Raw genomic sequence first — 19,884 nt, forward strand, 5'->3', positions numbered from 1 at the left:
TTTGGCGCATGCGCAACCTGGGTCCTCCCAGCAACCTCCAGCGCAAGATGGCGTGGGGAGGTTGTCTGCCGCTGGCCGTCTGAGGGAACGCTAAGTGTCTGTGTCCGCCGCCGTGTTGCAGGTACCTGGGCGAAACTGGGCAGGGCCGGTCCGAACCCTCAGCCCCCTCTGCGTCTCGCGAAGGTCCGAGATCCGCGAATGGTGGGAGGTCTTGGAAGTCCCGGGGGGGGAGGGGCGGCGTGAGCGCAACTCGCCAGGCTCCCGGGGCCACTTGTAACTTGGTTTCCTCTGCAGCTCCGCGAGAAAGCAGAGGCTGAACCCCGGCGGGTGCGATGGCCGCTGTGGTGGCCAAGCGGGAAGGGCCGCCGTTCATCAGCGAGGCAGCTGTGCGAGGCAACGCCGCTGTCCTGGATTACTGCCGGACCTCAGTGTCAGCGCTGTCGGGGGCCACGGCCGGCATCCTCGGCCTCACCGGCCTCTACGGCTTCATCTTCTACCTGCTTGCCTCCGTCCTGCTCTCCCTGCTCTTAATTCTCAAAGCGGGAAGGAGGTGGAACAAATACTTCAAATCACGAAGACCGCTCTTTACAGGAGGTCTCATCGGAGGCCTCTTCACCTACGTCCTGTTTTGGACATTCCTCTATGGCATGGTGCACGTCTACTGAATGGGGGCAGGGATGACTTTTTTAAAAAACCAGATTGGGAGGACTGTCGCCAGGATTTAACACCGTGTACACTTAGTTTTTAAATTGTTGAATTCGCTGCTTGTTCTGTAACGTCATAACTTATATCTGAAGACGAAGAGTCTGTAATATTCTTCAGATTAAATGAAGCGTGAGACACTTCGTGGAGTTTTTTGCCTACCTTAACTCATACCCCATGTGTGCCGTGGGTGCAAAATTGGAGAGCTGGGACTGGCTTCTGTAATTTCCCTGCATTTACACATAGGCCACCCAGAGAGGGCCAGTAGGGCCTAAATAAAAAGAAAACTTACTGTTAACATCCTGAGAAGTAATAACAGTTAATATTTATTGTGTTTTCTATATGCCAGGCGTTGTGCCTTGTACCTTTTACACCCATTATCTCGCTTAATTCTAGCAATATCCTTATGGGGTAGATACGTTATCCCTCGTTGATGAAGCTGGGGCTCTGGTTAAATATACCTCTGCCATTAGAGGCACAGCTAGAAAGAGGCAGAGCCAAATTTCAAATACAGGTCTTTTAATTCCTCTTGCTGTACTGACGAGTGTACCTTTTCAGATTCCAGCCTTCCCTCCCAGTAACCACTGCTTTCAGGTATGAATGGTGCCATTTTAGTTCCATTTCACCTGGTTACAGCTGGCTGTCATTTCCATTTTAAATAAGTTCAAGCTCTTTTCTAGAATATGTCTAATGGAGATTAAACAGACGACATTGAAGCTAAACTTTGGGCTTGTTTAGAGTGTCTGTCTATATGCTAATCTACGATCCCTTCTTGTCGGGGTTGAGGGGTTACATCAGAATAAAGTGCATATACTTAATTGAGAAATATGTATTGCGTTAGAGTTATAGTAGCAAACATGTTGCTCAAGGAATTTATAGTTAACTAGGAAGACCAGTATTACCTAATTTCACAAATATTTAAATTATGGTAAGTGCTGTGAAGAGAGCACATAGGAGCCCCAAACTGAGCTCAGGTTGGGGAGTGGGGATCAAGAAAGCCTTGAGGAGATAACATTACATTTGAGACCTCAGAGTTGAAGAACAGTGTTGAGGAACAAAGTTGAAGAGGCTTCTTGCAAGAAAGCACATGTGTGGGGGCCATTGGGCAGGAGGGAGTTTGACATGTATCTGGAGTTAGAGAAGAGGCCATGACCGGGACCTGGAAGGCTACGGTGGGGATTTTTTGGTCTTGGTCCTAAGAGCAGTTTGGGGGAGCCTTTGGAAGTTTTAGCCAGGAGTGATGTGACATTTGGATTTTCAAAAAAGATCAGCTTTAGATCAGAAGATGATCGGAGAGCTTGAGTCCAAGTCTCCTTTGACACATGGTGTATGGTCTATGGCCAATAACGTAAATGGATCTGGGACCCAGGCCTCCTGAATCCCATTTGGGGCTCTGGACCACATGCTTGCACATGAAGGGAAGAAGCCGGTGAGGCCACAGCTTTGCCTCCCCCTCCCAAAGACCTCTAAACCCTTTCTCAGACCCCGACTAAAGAGGCTCACATTCATGATTTGCATACTCCCCCTTCTTAAACTCCCCCGTCCCCTCAGGGCCTTCTCTGGAGAAGGGAAGATTCACTCCTGATGTGGAGTAAAGGGAGAGTCCTACTGGATATGGGGGCGGGTGAGGGGGTGGAATAAGTGAACTGATTCACTTAACTATTTCTCTATCTCTAGGCAGTTAAGGTTGTTTGAAATGTTAACTGTTAGAAAAAAAATACTGCAAAGAATATCAATGTCTGTATTGTTTTCAGGGAACTTAATAAGCTCCTAAAACAAGATAAAAGCTTGATTCCAAATGCTTTCCAGAGTTTTATCAAATTACACTCATTGAATGAAAATTACCAGTTTTATCAGTGCCTTCCTAGTCCTTTAATGTTTGCTCATTTAAAGAGTTTCCTTATTTCCATTTGAATTCTTTGCAAGAGAATAAGGAACATAATATATTGCTTACTAATTGTGTCTGCCTCTTTAGGGCTCACTTTCTCCTTACATTTTCCTCTAAAACACGGGGTGACTAAGACTTGAAGGGAAAAAAAAATCAAGACATGTTTACAGTTAAAACTTTTTATTGTTTTATAACCAAATAAAAATATCAGAATACATTTATGGGGCAGGTCTCAGATATTGGCTGCCATCTTTCCTCCTTTAATTCTGTGCACTGGCCTGAGGGGAAACAAAGAGCTGGGAGAAAGGTGTGCCTTTTGGAGACGGTGCTCTTGGGTCCACTGGAGAGTATGCTCTGAGAAAAGTTGTGTCATCTGGGTGGAGGGGAGTGGGTAGCAACCAGGTGGAGTCCTTTTCCGGACATGCAAGATGCCATTCCAAGTGGGGTGATTTAGGGACTCTGCAGGGCACTGTCGTCCATAGCTGGGGTGCTTAGACACCTGGAGGAAGTCATGTTCCCCCTTTACAACTGGTCCCCCAGTAGGGCAGCAAGCCACGGAGAAAGAGCTGATGGGATGGTGGCAAAAAGGCAGCCATGACTGGGCAGTCCTGGTGACCCCTGCATCAGGAGTAGAGGGCGCTTTGCTCTTTCATGGCTGGTCCTCTTGATGGCACATTGGTAGCACCCAGTTTTCAAATCCCGTTAGCCAGCATCATGGCACTCCCAAGGCATGGAATTAATCATTAGGAAACTACTAGGTAGATAGCTTTAGGCCACAGCCTGAATGTGAGCATAGGCGACGGTTCAGGTGATCCTGTAATGTCAGCACGGACAGGAGCTCTGTAGAGGCTGGCGTGCTCATCTACCTGGTGAGGCAACTGGCGTCCTGAGAGAAAGGGACTCTCCCAAACAGAGCTCGAGTTCCCACTTCGCTTGCCATTTCAAAGCCAGTTTCTGTAAGATTTATGAACCTCCCATTCATGCACCAAGATTATGCAAAGAAAGAGGGGGTAGTGGGGAGCTGTGCAAAAGCAAGGAAACTGGCAGTGTGCAGCACTATCCAGAAGCTGTAATGGGGTCACTGGCTTTTCTGAGCACAGACCCATGACATGTAGGGGAGGCCACCTGGAAAGCTTGGCTGGACTTGAAACCATTAGGTTAGGTCCTCTGTGGCAGTGAAGTTTAATGGGGCAGCCCTTAAGATTAAAGAGACTTGATGGAAAGAAAGCCTCATAAAACCGGCTTCAGTCACACTATCTCCATCCAGCTCCTCAATTACTCCTCATGTCAAAGCATTTATTTTACACATGTGGTTCCCTTACCTGGAATGCTTCCCCCATCAACTAGACTGCTTTCAGATTTCGGCTTATATGTCACGTCCTGGGGGAAACCTCTGGCTACTCCACTGAAAATTCGGTCTGTGATTCTATGTGTGACCACTGATTAAGGCTCACCTCCTAGACTGTAAGCACTTGGGCAGGGACAGTTTCTGTGTTTCTCACAACTGTTACCAGATTTAGTCCATCACCTGACAACAGGTACTCAATAAATATTTACCAACTGAATGAAAACTGTAGGGAGACATTTTCATTCCAGTGTAAAACGAATAGTACAATTTTCCCCAGGTTATATGGCTGCCGCAAAGCAATTCCAAAAACAGGCTAAAAGAAACCAGACCAACTCCTAAGCAGTCATGACCCCTGCCCTTTCTGCTTCCTCCCAAATGTAAAAGTATATCAAATCCTAGGGTTTGCTTTAGTGAGGAAGTGAAACACCATAGTAGATCACCCAGATTTTTCACTTTCTATTCAGAGAGCAGGTGGGTTGTTGACAGGTTACCAGTCCAGAGTGAAGGAGCCACTTGCTCCAGAAGGAGCAAGCTTCCCGTTTCGGGGACCATGCCCTGCTCCAGTGGCAAAGCCTTTTGCAAGCCCCTCTGTCCCTCTCCAAAGGCCCCGGTTGGTGGAAGGATGCTTCCCGCCTCCTCTGTGTGCAGAGGAGAACCAAACCCTTCTGGCCTGAGGGAGGCCCAGAGAGAGCACTTCCAAAGAGGACACTCCTTAGCATCCGGGGAGCTGTGCAAACCAACCATGGAGCTTGCTGAGCCACAGGCAGCCCCACAGGCCTTTGCTACCGAGCAGACCAGACAACAGTTAGTGATGAGCTATAGGTCTCTCCCCTTGGGTTTACACGAGGACTCCTCAGACGGTGGGAGAGGGAGAAGGGAGCTAGCCCGGTACTTCACTGTATTCCATCGTGTCCCTTCGTGACAGAGGAGACTTGATGGGACGTTGCAGCCATCAGGAAAAGTTCATTTGCTGAGCGAGGGCACAAGCAACCAAGCAGATTCTCAGCAAAACAGTAGAGCCTCTTGGCATCAGTAACGTCGCCTTGGGGAACAGGGGTGGGAGGCAGGCTTTTCACTGTCTATTCTTTTGTACCTTTTGTTTGGTTTTTGAATCATATAAGTATTATCTAGTCAAAATATTTTACTTTAAATGCATTGAGCATAATGTCACCTTCCCGGGGGTGGGGGTGGGGTGGAATCCTCTTGCTCTCAAAGTAGAATGTGTGTAAGTCTGACCTGAAATCCGCAGCGGCTGCCAAAGCTGGCCTTCTCCTCCCTCAGAACCAGGCGCTGCGTATCTCCTTAACCAGTGCTCTCACACGGGAACGTTCGTATAAATCACCCGAAGTCTTGTTGAAACACAGGTTCTGATTTCGGAGGACGACGGAGGGGGCAGAGACTGCCGTTCCAACAAGCTCCCAGGTGATGCTGATGCTGCTGGTCCACAGGCCACACCTCTGAGTGAGTAGCGAGGCTCTGCAGCCACTAAATGGGGGAAGCAGCATAGTTCAGCAGTGTGGGGCTGGGAAGGAGGAGGGTAGGGAGAGAGGCTGGGGTGAGGGGCGAGGGCCTCCCTGTTAACAACTGCTTCCACCTGCCAAGTGAGCTCCACCTATTCTTATCTCCTTAGCCCTTCAGACCCCGCCTATGAGGAGAAAGCGAGGGAAGGCGGGTAGGGACACTCAGCCCCACAGAACCGCGAGGGAGAAACGACCCAGGCAGCTGGTCTCCCGTTTGGGGGAGACACTATGCCCAGAGCTTCCTGAGGCTAGGCAGGAGGACTGGAGCAGAAGCCTCCCTGCCTCCCCTTCCCCACCTTACCTGGAAACCCTCAGAGGCTGCCTCTCCCCTCAAGGGCTAGCTGCCTCTTTCCAGGCCCAGTCCTTCCCTGGTTGCTTCCTTGGCCACCTATTATTTTATCCCTGAGGGCAAGGCCAAACGTCCCCTTGGATGCCGGCCAAAGTCTTTCTCTGAGGAGCCATCATTCTCAACAGGGATTTGTGAAAGTCTCAGCTAGAGGCTGGAGGAAGGCCAGAGTGGCTGAGCCGGGCTGTGACGTCTGTTGGCTCTGGAAGGAATTACACGTGTGCTCCCCGCACCCGGGGGCCAGGTCAGCATCTCATTTAAGCATCTCTTGGATAGAGCACAGCCCACAGCACATAGCATTCACTGTGTGAATGAATGAATGAACGGAGTTCTCGGAAAAATGACAACATTCGAGTACCACTCAGGCCCCTGGCCTTCCCCACTTCCCTCTCCAAGTCCTCCTCTTCTAGATCCGAGCCACACTGGCCACTAGGAGGCTTCCCTCCCCTGACACACAACGAAAAGCTTGCAGTAAGATCCCAAGGTGCAGAAGAGATGGCTGTGACCGGAAGCACCTCTCCCACGCAAACACAAAGATTTTCAGAGCTGCAGGCGGTTCTGCCGCAACATCTTCACCAAATCTGCTCTCAGCGAACACCTCTGGCTATGCCTCCGCTGTCTGCAGGTTCTGTAGCTGCTCCACATTCACCTTTCCATTCCCCGGGTGGCCAGACCTGTGTGGGGGGGAGTAGGGGGCACACAGAGGACAACTGGGGACCCTGTGAAGAGGGCAGGCCTCCCTAAGGGCAGACTCCACCCGCGGCAGCCTCTCGCTGGTGGCACTGCAGGCAGAGAGTTCGCAGAGACGGGCAGACTGGCGGAGTCCCTGGCCACAGCCCAGGTCCGTGTAGGTGCTCGGGCCGGGGCCTCCGGAGCTGTACCAGCAATGAGCAGCTGCCCTGTGGTGGCACCCTGAGGGCACCGGGGCCTCCCAGAGCAACAGGCAAGGCTGGTCCCACAGCCAACACCAGCGGGGTGGTCATTCTTCCCTCTCACAGGCTGAGGAGCTCAGGGAGCACATTGGGAACTGCTGCTGGGACCCCAGCCTCCCTGCCTCCATGCCCCAGCCCTGTCTCTGTCTTCCTCACTTCTCTCCCTCCTTTGCCTGCCTCTCCTTCCCAGTCCATTTCTCACTCCTGCCCTGCACAGGCCCAGCTCCCCACTGGAAGCTGCCAGTCCCTGAGTCAACAAAGAATGAAAGCTGGGAACTAGAGGAAAGTCCCCCGGTCCGGGCCAGTAAATGGATATGGTTTACAAAAGGAGAGTTAGCAGCCCAGCCTGACTGAGCAAGAGGATCCCCTGTGTGCAGCCCCCAGTTGGGGAAATAAAGGGCGTTTACAGGCCCAAAACGGGCCACGTACCTGCTCAAGGACACACAGGCAGAAGGAGAGGCCTAAGGCCAGCCTCCTGACCCAGCCCAGGGCCGCCTCCTGCACCAGGCTGAGGTCGCATCTGCAGATACGGCCAGGCTCCCCAGGGAAGGGCAGCCTGCAGGCCCACCTGTCAACATACCACCACCCTCCTAAGGCGAGGGCAGCTCCAGAATTTCTGGAAGGCATCTGATGAGGAGTAGGGGAATGGGGGGCTTGATAAGGCAGAAAAGCATCAGGGAGAAGAACTGGATTCTAGAGACATACTGACTAGGTTCAAATCCCAGCTCTGCCATTTATTAGCTGTGTGACTTGAGCAAGCCACAACCTTTCTTGCCTCGGTTTCCTCATTAGAACAGGGACTGTGAGTGTCCACCTCATTAAGTTGCTGAAATGGGTTCATACAAACAAAGAGCTCAGAGAGGAGAGGTGCCAGGCAGAGGAAGCCTGAGGAAATGACATGGTACTCTTGTCTTAATTCTGGGATAGCACGGCAAGCAGACTGCTTTGTGGTAACTTAGGGGTGTTGAGGAAATAATGGGGATCACAAAGGAGCTAAAGCACCCCTGTCCCCCACAAAGTCCAGCTTGGGTGGGTGCTCCTGCGTCCCGGATGTCCTGCCTTGTGTCCAGGTCACCCTGGAGCAGGGAGGAGAGGAGAGGGCCAGGCCGTCTCTGCAAGGCTTGTTCTCGGGTCCTCAGCCCAGCAGCCCCTCACCTGGCGGGCAGCCATTCTCCTTCTGGCTGCCGCCTCCGTGCTGTGCCTCCGGCTGCTCGGCCAACCCAGGCCCCGCCGCCGCCTCCTCTGCCTCTGGGGTCCCGTCCTGTTGCGAGGACTCAGCCAGGACCCGTAGGACACTGGGCAGGACAGGACCCAGTTAACCCTGGCCTGCAGAGCCCAGCCCACCTTCCCCAGACTGGCGGGGTGGGGGCGTGGGGCAGGCCCTGTAGAGCCCCTCGCCCTGTGGGGGGCACCCCTCTTCCTCCAGCAGCTCAGCCAGGAGGCATGGGCAATGAGGGCTCCGTCTGCGACCAGGGTCAGGGCTGAGGGCTCAGCCTGCATCAGGGCTGGGTTCAGTCCAGGCAAGTGATGCGGGCTGACCCTCCACCTGCTGTCCCAGGCCGCGGTGGGGTGGAGGGAGTGCCCAGGTGCCCATCTGGAGCCCACCATCTGCAATTGCCCATTCTGATCCCAGCTCCTCCAGAATGGCTGGGTCAGAACCCCTTTCCCCTTCCAGTATGCCCACAGACATCAGGATTTCCCACTCATACTATGTTCTGCTGCTATGAATACACGCATACACATCACCATGCTCAGGGCCCGAGAGAGCCTGGAAATGGCCCCCACAGGAAAAAACAAGAAATCTATCGTTTTCTTCCGTTACCACTCCAGCTACCCTCAACCCCAGCCAACCAGGACTACCAAGTCCAAGAATCCTAAAACATAAGTGCTAGCATGCTCACGGAGAGAGAAACTGAGGCCCAAGGAGGCCTCGGACTTGTCTGAAGTCACATGGCAGATAGCGGCAGAGTCAGGCCTGGAAACCACGTCCCCTGCCCATGGCCTCTGGAGGCCTTTTCTTCTGCCAGCTGCTCTGAGGCTGTATCCAGCTCTATAAAGCATGTTCTCAGAACATTCCACCTTCCACGGCCCTTCCAGGGGAGCTCCCAATGGCCCTGCCGCCACACACCAAGCATTACCATCCAACCAGGGTAAAGTTTCTAGGCCAGGGAAGGGAGCTCTGATTAAGGGGGCCCCCACAAAGGTCCCCCCAGGCTGCAGGGGAAGAAGCATAACTGACCTCACTTCCTCGTACTTCTTGTCTCGGTAAAAGTGGCTCTTCTTGATTAAGTAGATAAGTACCAAGTCACAGAAGAAAGCCCCCTGCAGCAAAAGAGTTAGGGTTCCTGACTCAGAATCCTAGGTTTCCAGAAAGCACCCTGCCATTTGACACACAGTACCTTCCGTCGGACCCTACAAAAACCCATAAAGAGCACCATTATCCCCAATCAATAGATAGGAAACTGGGCTCAGAAAGAGGCACCTTTGTCCCAGGCCACAAAGTTTGTCCGTGGTACAGCCAAAGTTAGCCCGGAGTTAGCAGATGGACTCCATCTGCTCTATCAGGCCAGGCACCCCTGCGTTGCCCTGACCCCATCCAATCATGTCTTCAACAAATGTCTACTGAGCACAGGCGTTGCAGAGGGAGCAAAGGAAATTCCAGAGGGCCCGTGTTGCAAAAGCAAGAGACACTTCTGGAGATGGGGATGGGGACATGGGGACCAGCCTGAAAATTTTCTTATAATGCCTTTGAGGCCTTGGTCTTAATCCCTCAGGGGGAGGCCTTGAATAGGGGCAGACACAGAACTGTGGCATTCTAGAAATTTCTAACGTTCTTTCTGGTAGTCAGTGTGAGAGACGGGTTGGAGAGGATCTGAAGAACAAGAATGACAGGGGTGGTCAGGGATGGGGCAAACGACAGGATGAGGTTGAGGACGGAGCTAACTCAGGGGAACCCACCCACACCTGTTCACAGGGGCTTTGGACCAGAGTGCATGGTGCACACGCCCGTCTCGTCCACCAGAGGGCCACTCCAGCCGCAGCATGGAGGGGTGGGGGTGTTTCCTACCAGAAAGAGGAGGGGATGAAGCAGGGGGGTGGGCCAAGGGAGACCTGGGCCTCTGACTCAGGGCACTGCACAACTCTTCCCCCGCCCCTGCCCAGATGCCCCAAATGTTATTTATCAACTCCTCCTTCCACAGAGAACACCACCCAACCCAGCCTCCGCCACCACCTTTCCCATTACCTTGATTTCATAGGTATGTACCCCACACCCTCGTGTTCCGATTTACCCACATCATAAGAAAGTAATGACTGACAGTGGCCCCTCTCTAAGAAAGTTACATAAGCAAACACAGGATTCCCTAACTGGGTGTTTGCAGTGAAGAGGAATCCTTTGGGGCTCACTGTCACCCACCACCTCTCAGGAGAACAGCCTTGTTGAATCCTGTGACTTGTTGATACTGTTACACGGTTTTTCCTGGCCTCAATAAAAAGTCCATCCTAGGTCCTGCGAGAGGCCTCCAGTGGGGCCAAGAGGACGAGGCTGCCGGAAACCCTGGCAAGGAACTTGCCAGGATGGGCAAGGGCCACCCACGGACAGCTCCCGTGTCTTTAAAAAAAACTTCCAGAAGAAAAAAGGGGCATGACAAGAGATTCGGGGGAAAGCAATGCCCACCCTCCAGCAACTACTTCCTCTCCTGTGCGTCCCTCTGGGCCCAGTTGGACAGATCTGAGGAAGGACCACAGCCTGACTCCCTCGATGCTCATCTTTTTAGCCCCCGGATTTCCAACCGGGGGTGATTTTGTTCCCCGGGGGACATGTGGCAATTTCTGGAGACATTTCTGGCTTTCACAAGGGGGAGAGAAAGCACTGTGGGCATCTAGCGGGGAGGTAGTGCGATGCTGTTAATCATCTCACAGCACACAGGGTGGCCCCACACAGAAGAGCATTAGCAGTAGGGCCACAGCTGAGCAGCCCTGCATATAGCTGGATCCTGCTTCTTTTTAGCAGCAGTGGAGATGAAGCTTAGAAGTTCAGGGTTGACCCAGGATCCCAGAGAACCCCAGCCCCGCCCCCAGCTCCAGAGCTCCAGGCAGATACCTCTCTGGCTCTGGAAAGAGAAAGTCAGTCAGTCACTGCCACCTGGGGGCTGTTGGCAGGTTTCAAGTCCCAGAAAGCCCTCTTTACCCGCATCCCACTGACCTCGCCCGTTCTTATTCTTTCTGAAGCATAAGGACAGCACCTCTGGAGCAGTGTCCCCCTCCCCGGCCAGTGCTCAGAGGGTGAAGGTGAGGGGAAGGAGGTACTCACAGCACCCATGAGCGCCACCCCAGAGCCAATGTTGATGATTGTGGGGATGATGTTGAACTTCCCTGCCTGTAGCACAGAGAAACACAGCAGGGTGAACAAGGAAGGGCGGACAGCGAGATTCCTAGGTACTCCCAACATGCCCCACTCCAGACCTGCCCAGCCTCAGGATGGGAGATACACCCACACACCTTGCCATTCACCATCACATCAAAGCGGATCCCATAAGCCTTCATGAGGGTGCGGAACTCCACTCCAGCTCCATCTCGGTAATATTTGGCAAACCTAGGGGAGACACGGCCCAGGGGAGACCTTCTGTGCTTGGCAACACATACCAGGCCGCTTTGGAGATTTATGAGCACCCCCGGGGAGGTTGGAGACCCTCTTGCTAACGTTATGGTAAAGACTCATCCAGATCTTTGAAATCCTTACAGACATCCCCCAAGAGGCAAGGGCTTTCCCACGACACACTGGGCCAACCCAGGGCCACTAAAGCACTGATGGAAGTGACCGAGCTAAGAAGCTAAGCCTCAGCTTCCTGGCGAACCCACAGGGTGACAGGAACTTCTCTCCTCTCCCAGTGATGCTCCCAGCTGGCACCCCTCACCTCTCCTCAGCTCCTTCTCCCTACACCTCCCACTCTGACAACCTCCCCCGAGTAAGGGGTGTCATAGTGCTGGCACCCAGAAAAGGACAAAATGTGCCCAGGATCACAAGACAGCAAGTCTAGCCCCAGTTACCTGAAGTTGTACCCAGAGGAGATTGAGTTTTCTGAAAATTTGTTGTCCAGACGGCTAAAAGAATAGCGAGGGTTGCATTCAGAAGAAGCTTTATCAAGATCACAATCCCATTCAATCTGAATTCCTATCACACCACCCTTGATGAAGAAGAGACAAGAATTAGTGCACAGAACTTTGTGGAGATGGGCAGAAGTCACAGACCGGCTCTTCACCGAGAGCTGGACAAGACGGGGAAAGTGCTCAGGCCACGGGTCAGCCCCGCCGGAGCATCCTCCCAGGAGGAAGGCAGAAGCTCCAGGTCCCTTTGGAGAGGCTGAGAAAAGCACTTTGTGACAGCCCCCACCCCCCAAGTCCCCTGTTTCATGCTTCCAAGGAGAAGGGAACTACTGGAGCCAGCACCTTACATGAGAGCCAGACGCACCAGTGGGGCTCCTTCGGGCTCGGTTTCAACTGATGCCCCCAAGGACTACGAACCAAACAGCAGGTGCTCGCTGTGCGTTTCACTGAGTGCCTGGGTTCTGACAGGCTGTGCGTCAGAGCTAATCCTGAAGACAGTGAGTCCCTGGGGCAGGGGACTCTGCACTACTACCCAACCCCAGGGGTCCCCCTCCTCACCACCCTCTTCCTGGGCCCAGGCCCAGAGCTCTTGGGCCCGCGAGCCCCCAGGCAGGGCTCCTGAGTGCACGCTACCCACCTGCAGGGCTATCTCCTGGAAGTTGCTCCCTGTCCAGCTGACCACAGACCCCAGTCGGAAGATGGGGCAGTAGGGGTTCTCGGGGCCAAAGTGACAGGACTTCAGGAAAGCCTTGTCTTTGGTGTCCAGCACATTGGTCCTGGATGGAGGCCACGAACAGACAGTGAAATGAAGCCGAGACTGGCTGTTCCCAGGCCAGACACAGCCTGACTGACGCAGGAGTCCCAGGGCCTTTACTTGGTCCAGGCTGAGTCCCCGACTTCAGCCCCTACTCAAGTCCTGGCTACTCCCCCTCAGCACCCTCCTCCATTCAAGGACAGAACGCCCCTCCCACAGCAGAGGGGAGGCGTGCCCCAGCATCACCCAGTGGTTCGTTCACATGCAGATGTCGCACACGCCCATGCACACGGGCCCACGCACAGTGAACAAGGAGGCAGGCCCTAGATCCCCAGGAACCAAGTCCCACATACTTGGAGAAGTTGAATTTGGGGAAACGGATGAAGTTCTTTATGTAAATGGTGAAGTCTTCAGCCTTGCCCAGGAGTGGCTTCCTGCAAATCAAGCCAGGACAGTCTGTCCAGGAGGCCCTGGCCCTGCTCCCTCTGTACATCCCCCCAGGCCTGTGGCACGGCTGAAGCCTGCCTGCTCCCTGGGTCCCCTGGAGCCTTTGCCGAGGACCACCAATTTGTTCATGTTGGGGTGATCCTCAGGCCTTTGTGGGGCGTCCTCAGAAAGAGGATCTCAGAGTACACATGTCTCCACCATCAGGCTGAGACCCGCTCACTGCCCGGGTAGCTCTTCAGGGTCCCCAGGCCATAGCCACTCACGCTGGCCTGGACTTTGTCTCCACTGGGCACCAGGCGAAGATCTCGCAGGTGCCCCTTTGCATGTTCCCCACCCGAAGGCAGCGGCCAGTCCGCACTCCTGCGAGATTGGGACAGGAACAATGCTATAAGCCTCCTGGCTCCAATCCCCCCGCTTTGCTCCCAACCCCGCCATTCCAGGCCTCACCATTTCCAGCCACAACGGGCTCCCCAGGAGGGCAGTCACTGTCTCTGTAACACAAGGCATCCGGAATGCTTTCACTCTGCCGGAAGAGAAGGGGCACCTGGCTGGGCGTTCCCCTGCAGGGGCTCCAGTTCATAACCAAGGCCCCACCCCAGGTGTTGGGACGGGGGTTCCTCCCCTGAGTGGGGCCACACACACCCTGGGAAACCTGCTTCTCTCCCCCCAAGCGATGCAGGTCTGTGCTCCAGTGTACATATCCTCCGGGCATTGGAAGGGGGCAGAAACCCCTATTTCAGGAGAAGGGTAGACCCCAACCACTGATGGAGGCTCACCCCCCCCACCCCCAGCTTTCTGCACCAAATCAAACCTCAGCACAGGTTTTCTGCTGCTGGTTGGGGGTCACGATCAAGTTGGTGATGACAAAGAAGACGTTCTCTCCCTGAGAAGCCAGAGAGGGGTTGAGGGACATCCTCTTACCCTCTCGGGGACCCTCCTTCCCAGGATTCCTGGCAGGGGTTGTTGAGGACAATGGGGCCACAAAATCAGTGCATCCCACCCATTTGCCCACTGACTCTGAAGTCCTTGAGTAGATGTCCTTCGATAGGTCCCTTTCAGGCCCACAACCCCAAACTGGCCCCATCCACGGATCCCTATTCTGACCTCAGCCCCTGGGATCTAAGCCCAGATCTGGGAGAAGAGGTACTGACAGGGTGGCCAAGGCCCTGGCCCGGGCCAGTTGTGAATAGGCCAGGGAGCCATTCCCAAGGGCAGCAGCTAATGTATGGGAGCAGTTCTCTGTGCCAGGCCACCTGACTCACACTGATCTGGAACTCCTTGGGGCCCCATTTGGTCTCTACAGGCTCAGGGTTTGTTGGGAAGGGAGCGGTCCCATAGGTGCAGTCAAGGAGGACAAGGGGTTGGTGTTGGGGGAAGGATCTGTGCAGGGTCTCCATCTGCAAACCCTGGCAGCTGTCCCGGGCCAAGGGAGAAAATCAATGAAGTCCCTGGGTACCTCAGCAGCTTCCTATGTGACCCACCCCGAGCCAAGCCCTACTAGCTGAGGTCCCAGTGCTGGGTGGGGCTCAGACCTGGGGTGGGATGACGTAGTCCACAACATCCCAAAGTCGCTCTCCGAGCTCAGAGGTGTTGGTGAAGGTCACGCCCTTGACTTTCGTGATGATACTGCTCTGCAGGGAGGTGTCGGTGTCTTGGTAACCCTTCTTCACCAGGAACACCCACCTGTGGGAAGAGGGCCCGGCAGGTGGGCATCAGCGTCACTGCTACCCTCTGGGAATTTTCCCCGGGGTATTCACCTTTCCCCAGCTCCTGGGCAGGGGCCACGACGGCACTGCTGCCTGAGACCCGGTCCTGCAAGCAGCAGAGGCGACAAGCAACCCCGAGAGCAGGAAGATGGCTGCCCTCAGGGGCTAAGGCCTTGAAGCTGGCCCAGGCTGTGCCAGCCCGCTCACCCCTGCGCTGGTGATGTGACCTCGGGAGGGCCGATGAACTCCGGGGGTCAGCACAGGGACAACAGTGCCTCCCTCCAGGGGTGTGAGGACAGTTAAAGGAAATGGGGCACAACCTGAAACTAATCATGAGGACACCTCAGACAAATCCAACCTGGGGCATTCTACAAAACAAGAGTACAAAATCCTATACTCTTTGACACCCAAAACACATGCAATGAAAGAAAAAATAGATGAGTGGAACTTCACCAACATTAAAAACTTTTGTGCATCAAAGGACACTGTCGAGCAAATGAAAAGATAACCCACAGAAGGGGAGAAATATTTGCGAATCAGATAGCTGGTCAGGGTCTGGTACCCAGAACATATAAAGAACTCTTACAACTCAGCAATAAAAAACACAAATAACCCAGTTAAAAAAAAAAGGAAAATAACGAGTGTTGGTGAGGCTGCAGAGAAACGGGTACCTGCCACGGTACAGCTGCTGTGGCAAAGTCTGACCATTCCTCAAAAGGTAATGATCTGTCCTCGCAACTTCACTCCAAAATATACACCCCAGAGAACTGGAAACCCACGTGCACACAAAAACTTGCACACGAATGGTCTCGGCAATGTTGTCTGTGACAGCCAAAAGGGAGAAACAACCCAAATGTCTGTCCACACAGAACAGATAAACAAAATGCGGTTTATCCATACAGTGGGATCGTGTTCAGCCATAAAAGGAATGAATGACTGATATACGCGACAGCATAGGTAAACCTTGGAAACATTCTGTTAAGTGAAGTAAGGGAGAATGCCAACCCACTGCTAGCAGTTAGTTACGGGTTTCCTCCTGGGGTGATGGAAAGGTTCTGAAACAAGATAGCGGTGACAGTTGTAAACATGGTGAGTATTCTAAAAGCCACTGAATCGGATAATTTTAAATGCTTGAAACGGTGCGTTACATACTATGTGAATTTTACTTCAATTTAAAAACTGTAATAAAGTAAAAATCCTGCACTCTTCAAAAAACATCAGTGTCATGAAATACAAAGACAGTCTCAGGTACAATTACAGATTAAAGGAGACTAAGGAGATAAGACAAATGAATGCAAGGCAGGATTTGATTTTTTTTTTTTTTTTTTTTTTTGTTATTAAAGGTAATTATTAGGGGTGCCTGGGTGGCTCAGTCGGTTGAGCGTCCAACTTCAGCTCAGGTCATGATCTCGCGGTCTGTGAGTTCGAGCCCTGCATCGGGTCTGTGCTGACAGCTCGGAGCCTGGAGCCTGCCTGGGATTCTGGGATTCTGTGTCTCCCTCTCTCTGCCGCTCCCCCACTCATTCTCTCTCTCTCTCTCTCTCTCTCTCTCTCTGTCAAAAATAAACTTAATAAAAACTTTTTTTTAATAAAAAATAAATAAAGGTAATTATTGGAACCATTTACAAAAGGTCTGTAGGTTAGAAAATAATATTGATTCAATGTTAATTATCTAATTTCCGTAGCTGTACTTGGTTAAATAAGAGAATTCCTTGGTTTTAAGAAATACACACCAAAGTATTTAGTGGTAAAGGGGCATAATGTCTGCAACTTCCTCTTAAACAGAAAAAATTGCATATATACACACACATCACATGTGTGGAGAGAAAAAGGGAAAAGGACAACACAAACGTAGTAAAATGTTAACATCTGAGCAATCTAGGTGAAGGACGTTTCAAAAAGTTTATGCTACTCTTGTAACCTTTCTGTAAATCTAAAATTATTTCAAAATATCAAAAAAAATTTTGTTTTTTCAATGAGATGGCACATGTAAATTGCTTAGCACAGTGCCTGCCAGGCCAGGGAAGAGCTCAATAAATACAATTCATCAACTTACTGATGACGTGACAGTTAAGGTTAGAGACGATACAGCTTGACCGCTTGGGAAAGTTGGGAGGCCAGGAGAGGGCAGGAAGCTGCCTGCCTGAGGTCATGCAGGAGTAATGGGGGATGGCCTTCACTTCCCATGATGCCAGTAAGGGTTCTTTGCATAGCAGGTGCCAACTAAAATGTGCCCACCCTCTTCATCTCTGGAGGCAGACCTGCTATGCCCTAAGCCCTAGATTCTCCTTGTCTCCAAGGAACCCTGAGAGGGCTGGGACAGTGAGCCAACATTAGTAGGCACAAACTGGGCCCAGCCTGGACAGAAACATTGAGCAAATTCTCAGGGAACAACACTCATTCATTCACTCATTCATTCATTCATTTCACACCTACTTCCTAGCAGTTAGGTGATGCCAGGCCCTGCCTGCCTTCATAGTGTCTCCAGAATGGACGGGAGTCAGGCATTAAGCAAACGATCCCTGTGGAATGCATCAGAGTTATTCGAGAACGTGGGTCTGAAGCATGAGCGGGCGCTAACCAAGGAGAGGCGTAAAGGCGCACGTGGCTGAGGAACAGCGTGTCCAAAGGCCCTCAGGTGGGAGGCATGCAGGTGCCTTGGGATGAAGCTCCACGGGCAGTTGGGGCAGTGGGGGCATTTGGCCTCCTAGTGAGGTCAGGGTGGCGCTCCCAGGAGGAGCATCTGTTCCTCCCCCAGTCAGGAAATAGTAGGGACTCAACAGCATTTACTGAAGCAGCAAAAGAGGCACACCAGCCTCCCAGACATCTGGTATCATTTCCTCCCTCCACCTGTTCCCTCCCTCCTTGGGGGGAGGGTACTGAACAGTGCCTGGCCCAGCAACTCCAAGGAGCTGCCCCCTCTGCCCATGGTGCCAGCTCCCGCCAGGTGGGAGGGGGGAAAGGTAGAGGCAGAAGGTCCGGCTGGGTGCCCGGTAGAGGGCCTCAGGGCAGGACCCCCAGCGGGACACCAGAGAGGCCGCCTGCCCGGGGTGTGCTGAGTTGACCAGAAGGGAGTGCTGGGACATACCAGGCTGCTGAGTTGTCCCGGCCAGGAGCTTGCCACTGAGCTCAGTGATTATAAATAACCCACCCGGTGCCTGGGCCTGCACCAAAGAGACCAGGGAGGCTCCCAGAGAGACAGCTGGAGCCAGGCCCCTGCGTCTTTGCCCCTTTCGAGTGGCCCCGACCCCAGGGCCCCGGCCCAGAGGAAGGAGCTGCCCACGGAGAGGCTGATAAATGAAGGAACACAGATTTCCCTGCCCGCATCTCATCACCTCCAGAGCCGGTGGGGGAAGAGGGCTCTCTCCTTACCTGCCACCCTTAGACCTAAGAGCCCCTGGCCGAGCCCGAGGAACGCTCGTCCAGGTCCCAGGTCCCTGGAGGGGGCAGCCGTGGCCCCGCGCCTCCCCCACCCCCCGACAGCCCCCGGAGAACTCACACCACCAGGTAGGTCAGGATGGAGACCTGCAGCAGCCGGTAGAGCAGGCCCACCTTCTTGTTCTTGGCGATGACATATTTCTCGGTCTTGTAGTCCAACAGCGACTGGGAGAGCCCCTTGCAGCCCGCCTGCCCCATGGCGCTGCCTCACCTGCGCCTGCGGCCCGGGCCTCCGCTCGGGTGCCGCATGGGAGTCGCCTCTCGCCGCTGCTCCCCGCGGGTCCTAGGAGGCTCGGCACTGCGGCTCCCGAGGGCGCGACTCCAAGCAGCGGGGTCGCCGGCCGGGCGTGCAGGGCGAGGAGCGCGCGGGGGCACCGGTCGCTGCGGGCGAGGCTGCGGAAGCCGCGGCCGGGGCCCGGGGGGTGGGGGTGGGAATGGGGACGGGGGCGGCGCCGGGCCGCGACCTTGCTGCCACCTCGCCCTCTTCCTCCTCTGCTGACGGCGACACCCCGACCATCTGCCGGGCCACCGGCCGGCGAGGGCACTCCTGAGGCGCAGGACCGCACGTGCGGCGCAGGAAATCGGAAATCCGGCGCTGCAGGGGCGAGGAGAGGAGAGTAGGCAGGGCTGCTTTTCAAACCCACCTTTCTCTACTCCCAAAGAAATCCCAGGGGGCGTTGAATAGATGGAATAGATAGGAAAACTGAGGCCAGGGGAGGAGGGACCTACAGCGCAGGAAGTGAGGAGGGGTTGAAAAAAAGTTGGAGGCAAACACACCAGGTTTCTTGATTTTACCTGCTCTCTGGGGAACCTTGATTCTCACCACTCAGGCTGAAAACACTGAAGACAGGCCCGACCCACGGCTCCTGTGTCCTCTGTGTTTAAGTGGGTGTTCCTACTGCGGCAGCTGCCTCTCTTTTAAAACCCCACGTTCCCAGGGGGTCAGTTGGCAAGCAGGCCCCAGCCAGCGCCCACAGCATGAACTCCCCACCACACCTAGGACAGACGGATGGGCTGGGGGTGTGGAGATGCAGGCAACCAAGACCTAGGATCATAAAATATGCCAGGGGGGTGTTCAGACCAACTGTTTGAAAGGTCCTCAAAGCAAGAGATGGGCCTAGTCTAGGGTGCTAACCCTGCACCCCTCTTCACAAGAGGTGAAATGAAATGAGAGGGTGTGAGCCCTGGGATGAAGGAGGGCATGTCTGAGATCAGTTTTAGAAGTTACGACAGCCCCGGAGAGGCAGGCCCCTGGGCGAGCTATGTGTGCCCCCCCTCCACCCCCTGCCTTGAGCTAACACAGTACGCCCACTCACTTTCTACATCCTGCCACCTGACCAGAAACAGTTTGGCTCCTCTCTCTACCCTGGCCTTTCATATACCTGTGAGAAGTTCCCTTCCCTGAACCACAGGCTGCAGGAGTTGGAAGGATCCCGAAAGCTCACCAAATGTGCCTCTAAAAGTAAAAACTACAGGGGCGCCTGGTGGCTCAGTGGGTTAAGCATCTGACTCTTGATTTGGGCTCAGGTCATGATCTTGACGTTCGTGAGATGGAGCCCCACGTAGGGCTCTGTGTTGACCCAAGCACGAGACCTGCTTGGGATTCTATGTCTCCCTCTCTCTCTCTGTCCCTCCTTCCTAGGTTCCCCACCCCAGTCACTTTCTGTTCCATTACCCCTTCTTATTCCCTGAAAGCA

At 53.7% G+C, this 19,884-nt stretch overlaps 2 protein-coding genes across 3 annotated transcripts; one reads left to right on the forward strand and one right to left on the reverse strand.

The window, feature by feature from the left end:
- The first annotated feature begins 15 nt into the window (after positions 1–15).
- On the forward strand, positions 16–845 carry EMC6 (ER membrane protein complex subunit 6). Its single transcript, XM_049636828.1, has 2 exons — positions 16–121; positions 295–845. The coding sequence occupies exon 2, from the start codon at positions 333–335 to the stop codon at positions 663–665; it is 333 nt and encodes a 110-aa protein (XP_049492785.1). The 5' UTR covers positions 16–121; positions 295–332; the 3' UTR covers positions 666–845.
- Positions 846–2,809: 1,964 nt separating this feature from the next.
- Positions 2,810–18,588, reverse strand: P2RX5 (purinergic receptor P2X 5). 2 transcript variants are annotated; one of them, XM_049636822.1, is made up of 12 exons: positions 18,249–18,588; positions 14,576–14,726; positions 13,855–13,926; positions 13,491–13,566; positions 13,307–13,403; positions 12,950–13,030; positions 12,480–12,618; positions 11,786–11,922; positions 11,237–11,330; positions 11,049–11,114; positions 8,976–9,058; positions 2,810–6,478 (listed from the first exon to the last, which is right to left on the reverse strand). In XM_049636822.1, the coding sequence occupies exons 1-12, from the start codon at positions 18,383–18,385 to the stop codon at positions 6,409–6,411; spliced, it is 1,203 nt and encodes a 400-aa protein (XP_049492779.1). In that variant the 5' UTR covers positions 18,386–18,588; the 3' UTR covers positions 2,810–6,408. The 2 variants fall into 2 exon arrangements, with proteins under 2 accessions (XP_049492779.1, XP_049492778.1); XM_049636821.1 differs by lacking the exons at positions 2,810–6,478; positions 8,976–9,058 and having other exon boundaries at positions 9,071–11,114.
- Between the last annotated feature and the right edge of the window lie 1,296 nt (positions 18,589–19,884).

This window comes from Panthera uncia, chromosome E1, assembly GCF_023721935.1.
Source record: "Panthera uncia isolate 11264 chromosome E1, Puncia_PCG_1.0, whole genome shotgun sequence".
NCBI classification, from domain to species: Eukaryota; Metazoa; Chordata; class Mammalia; order Carnivora; family Felidae; genus Panthera; species Panthera uncia.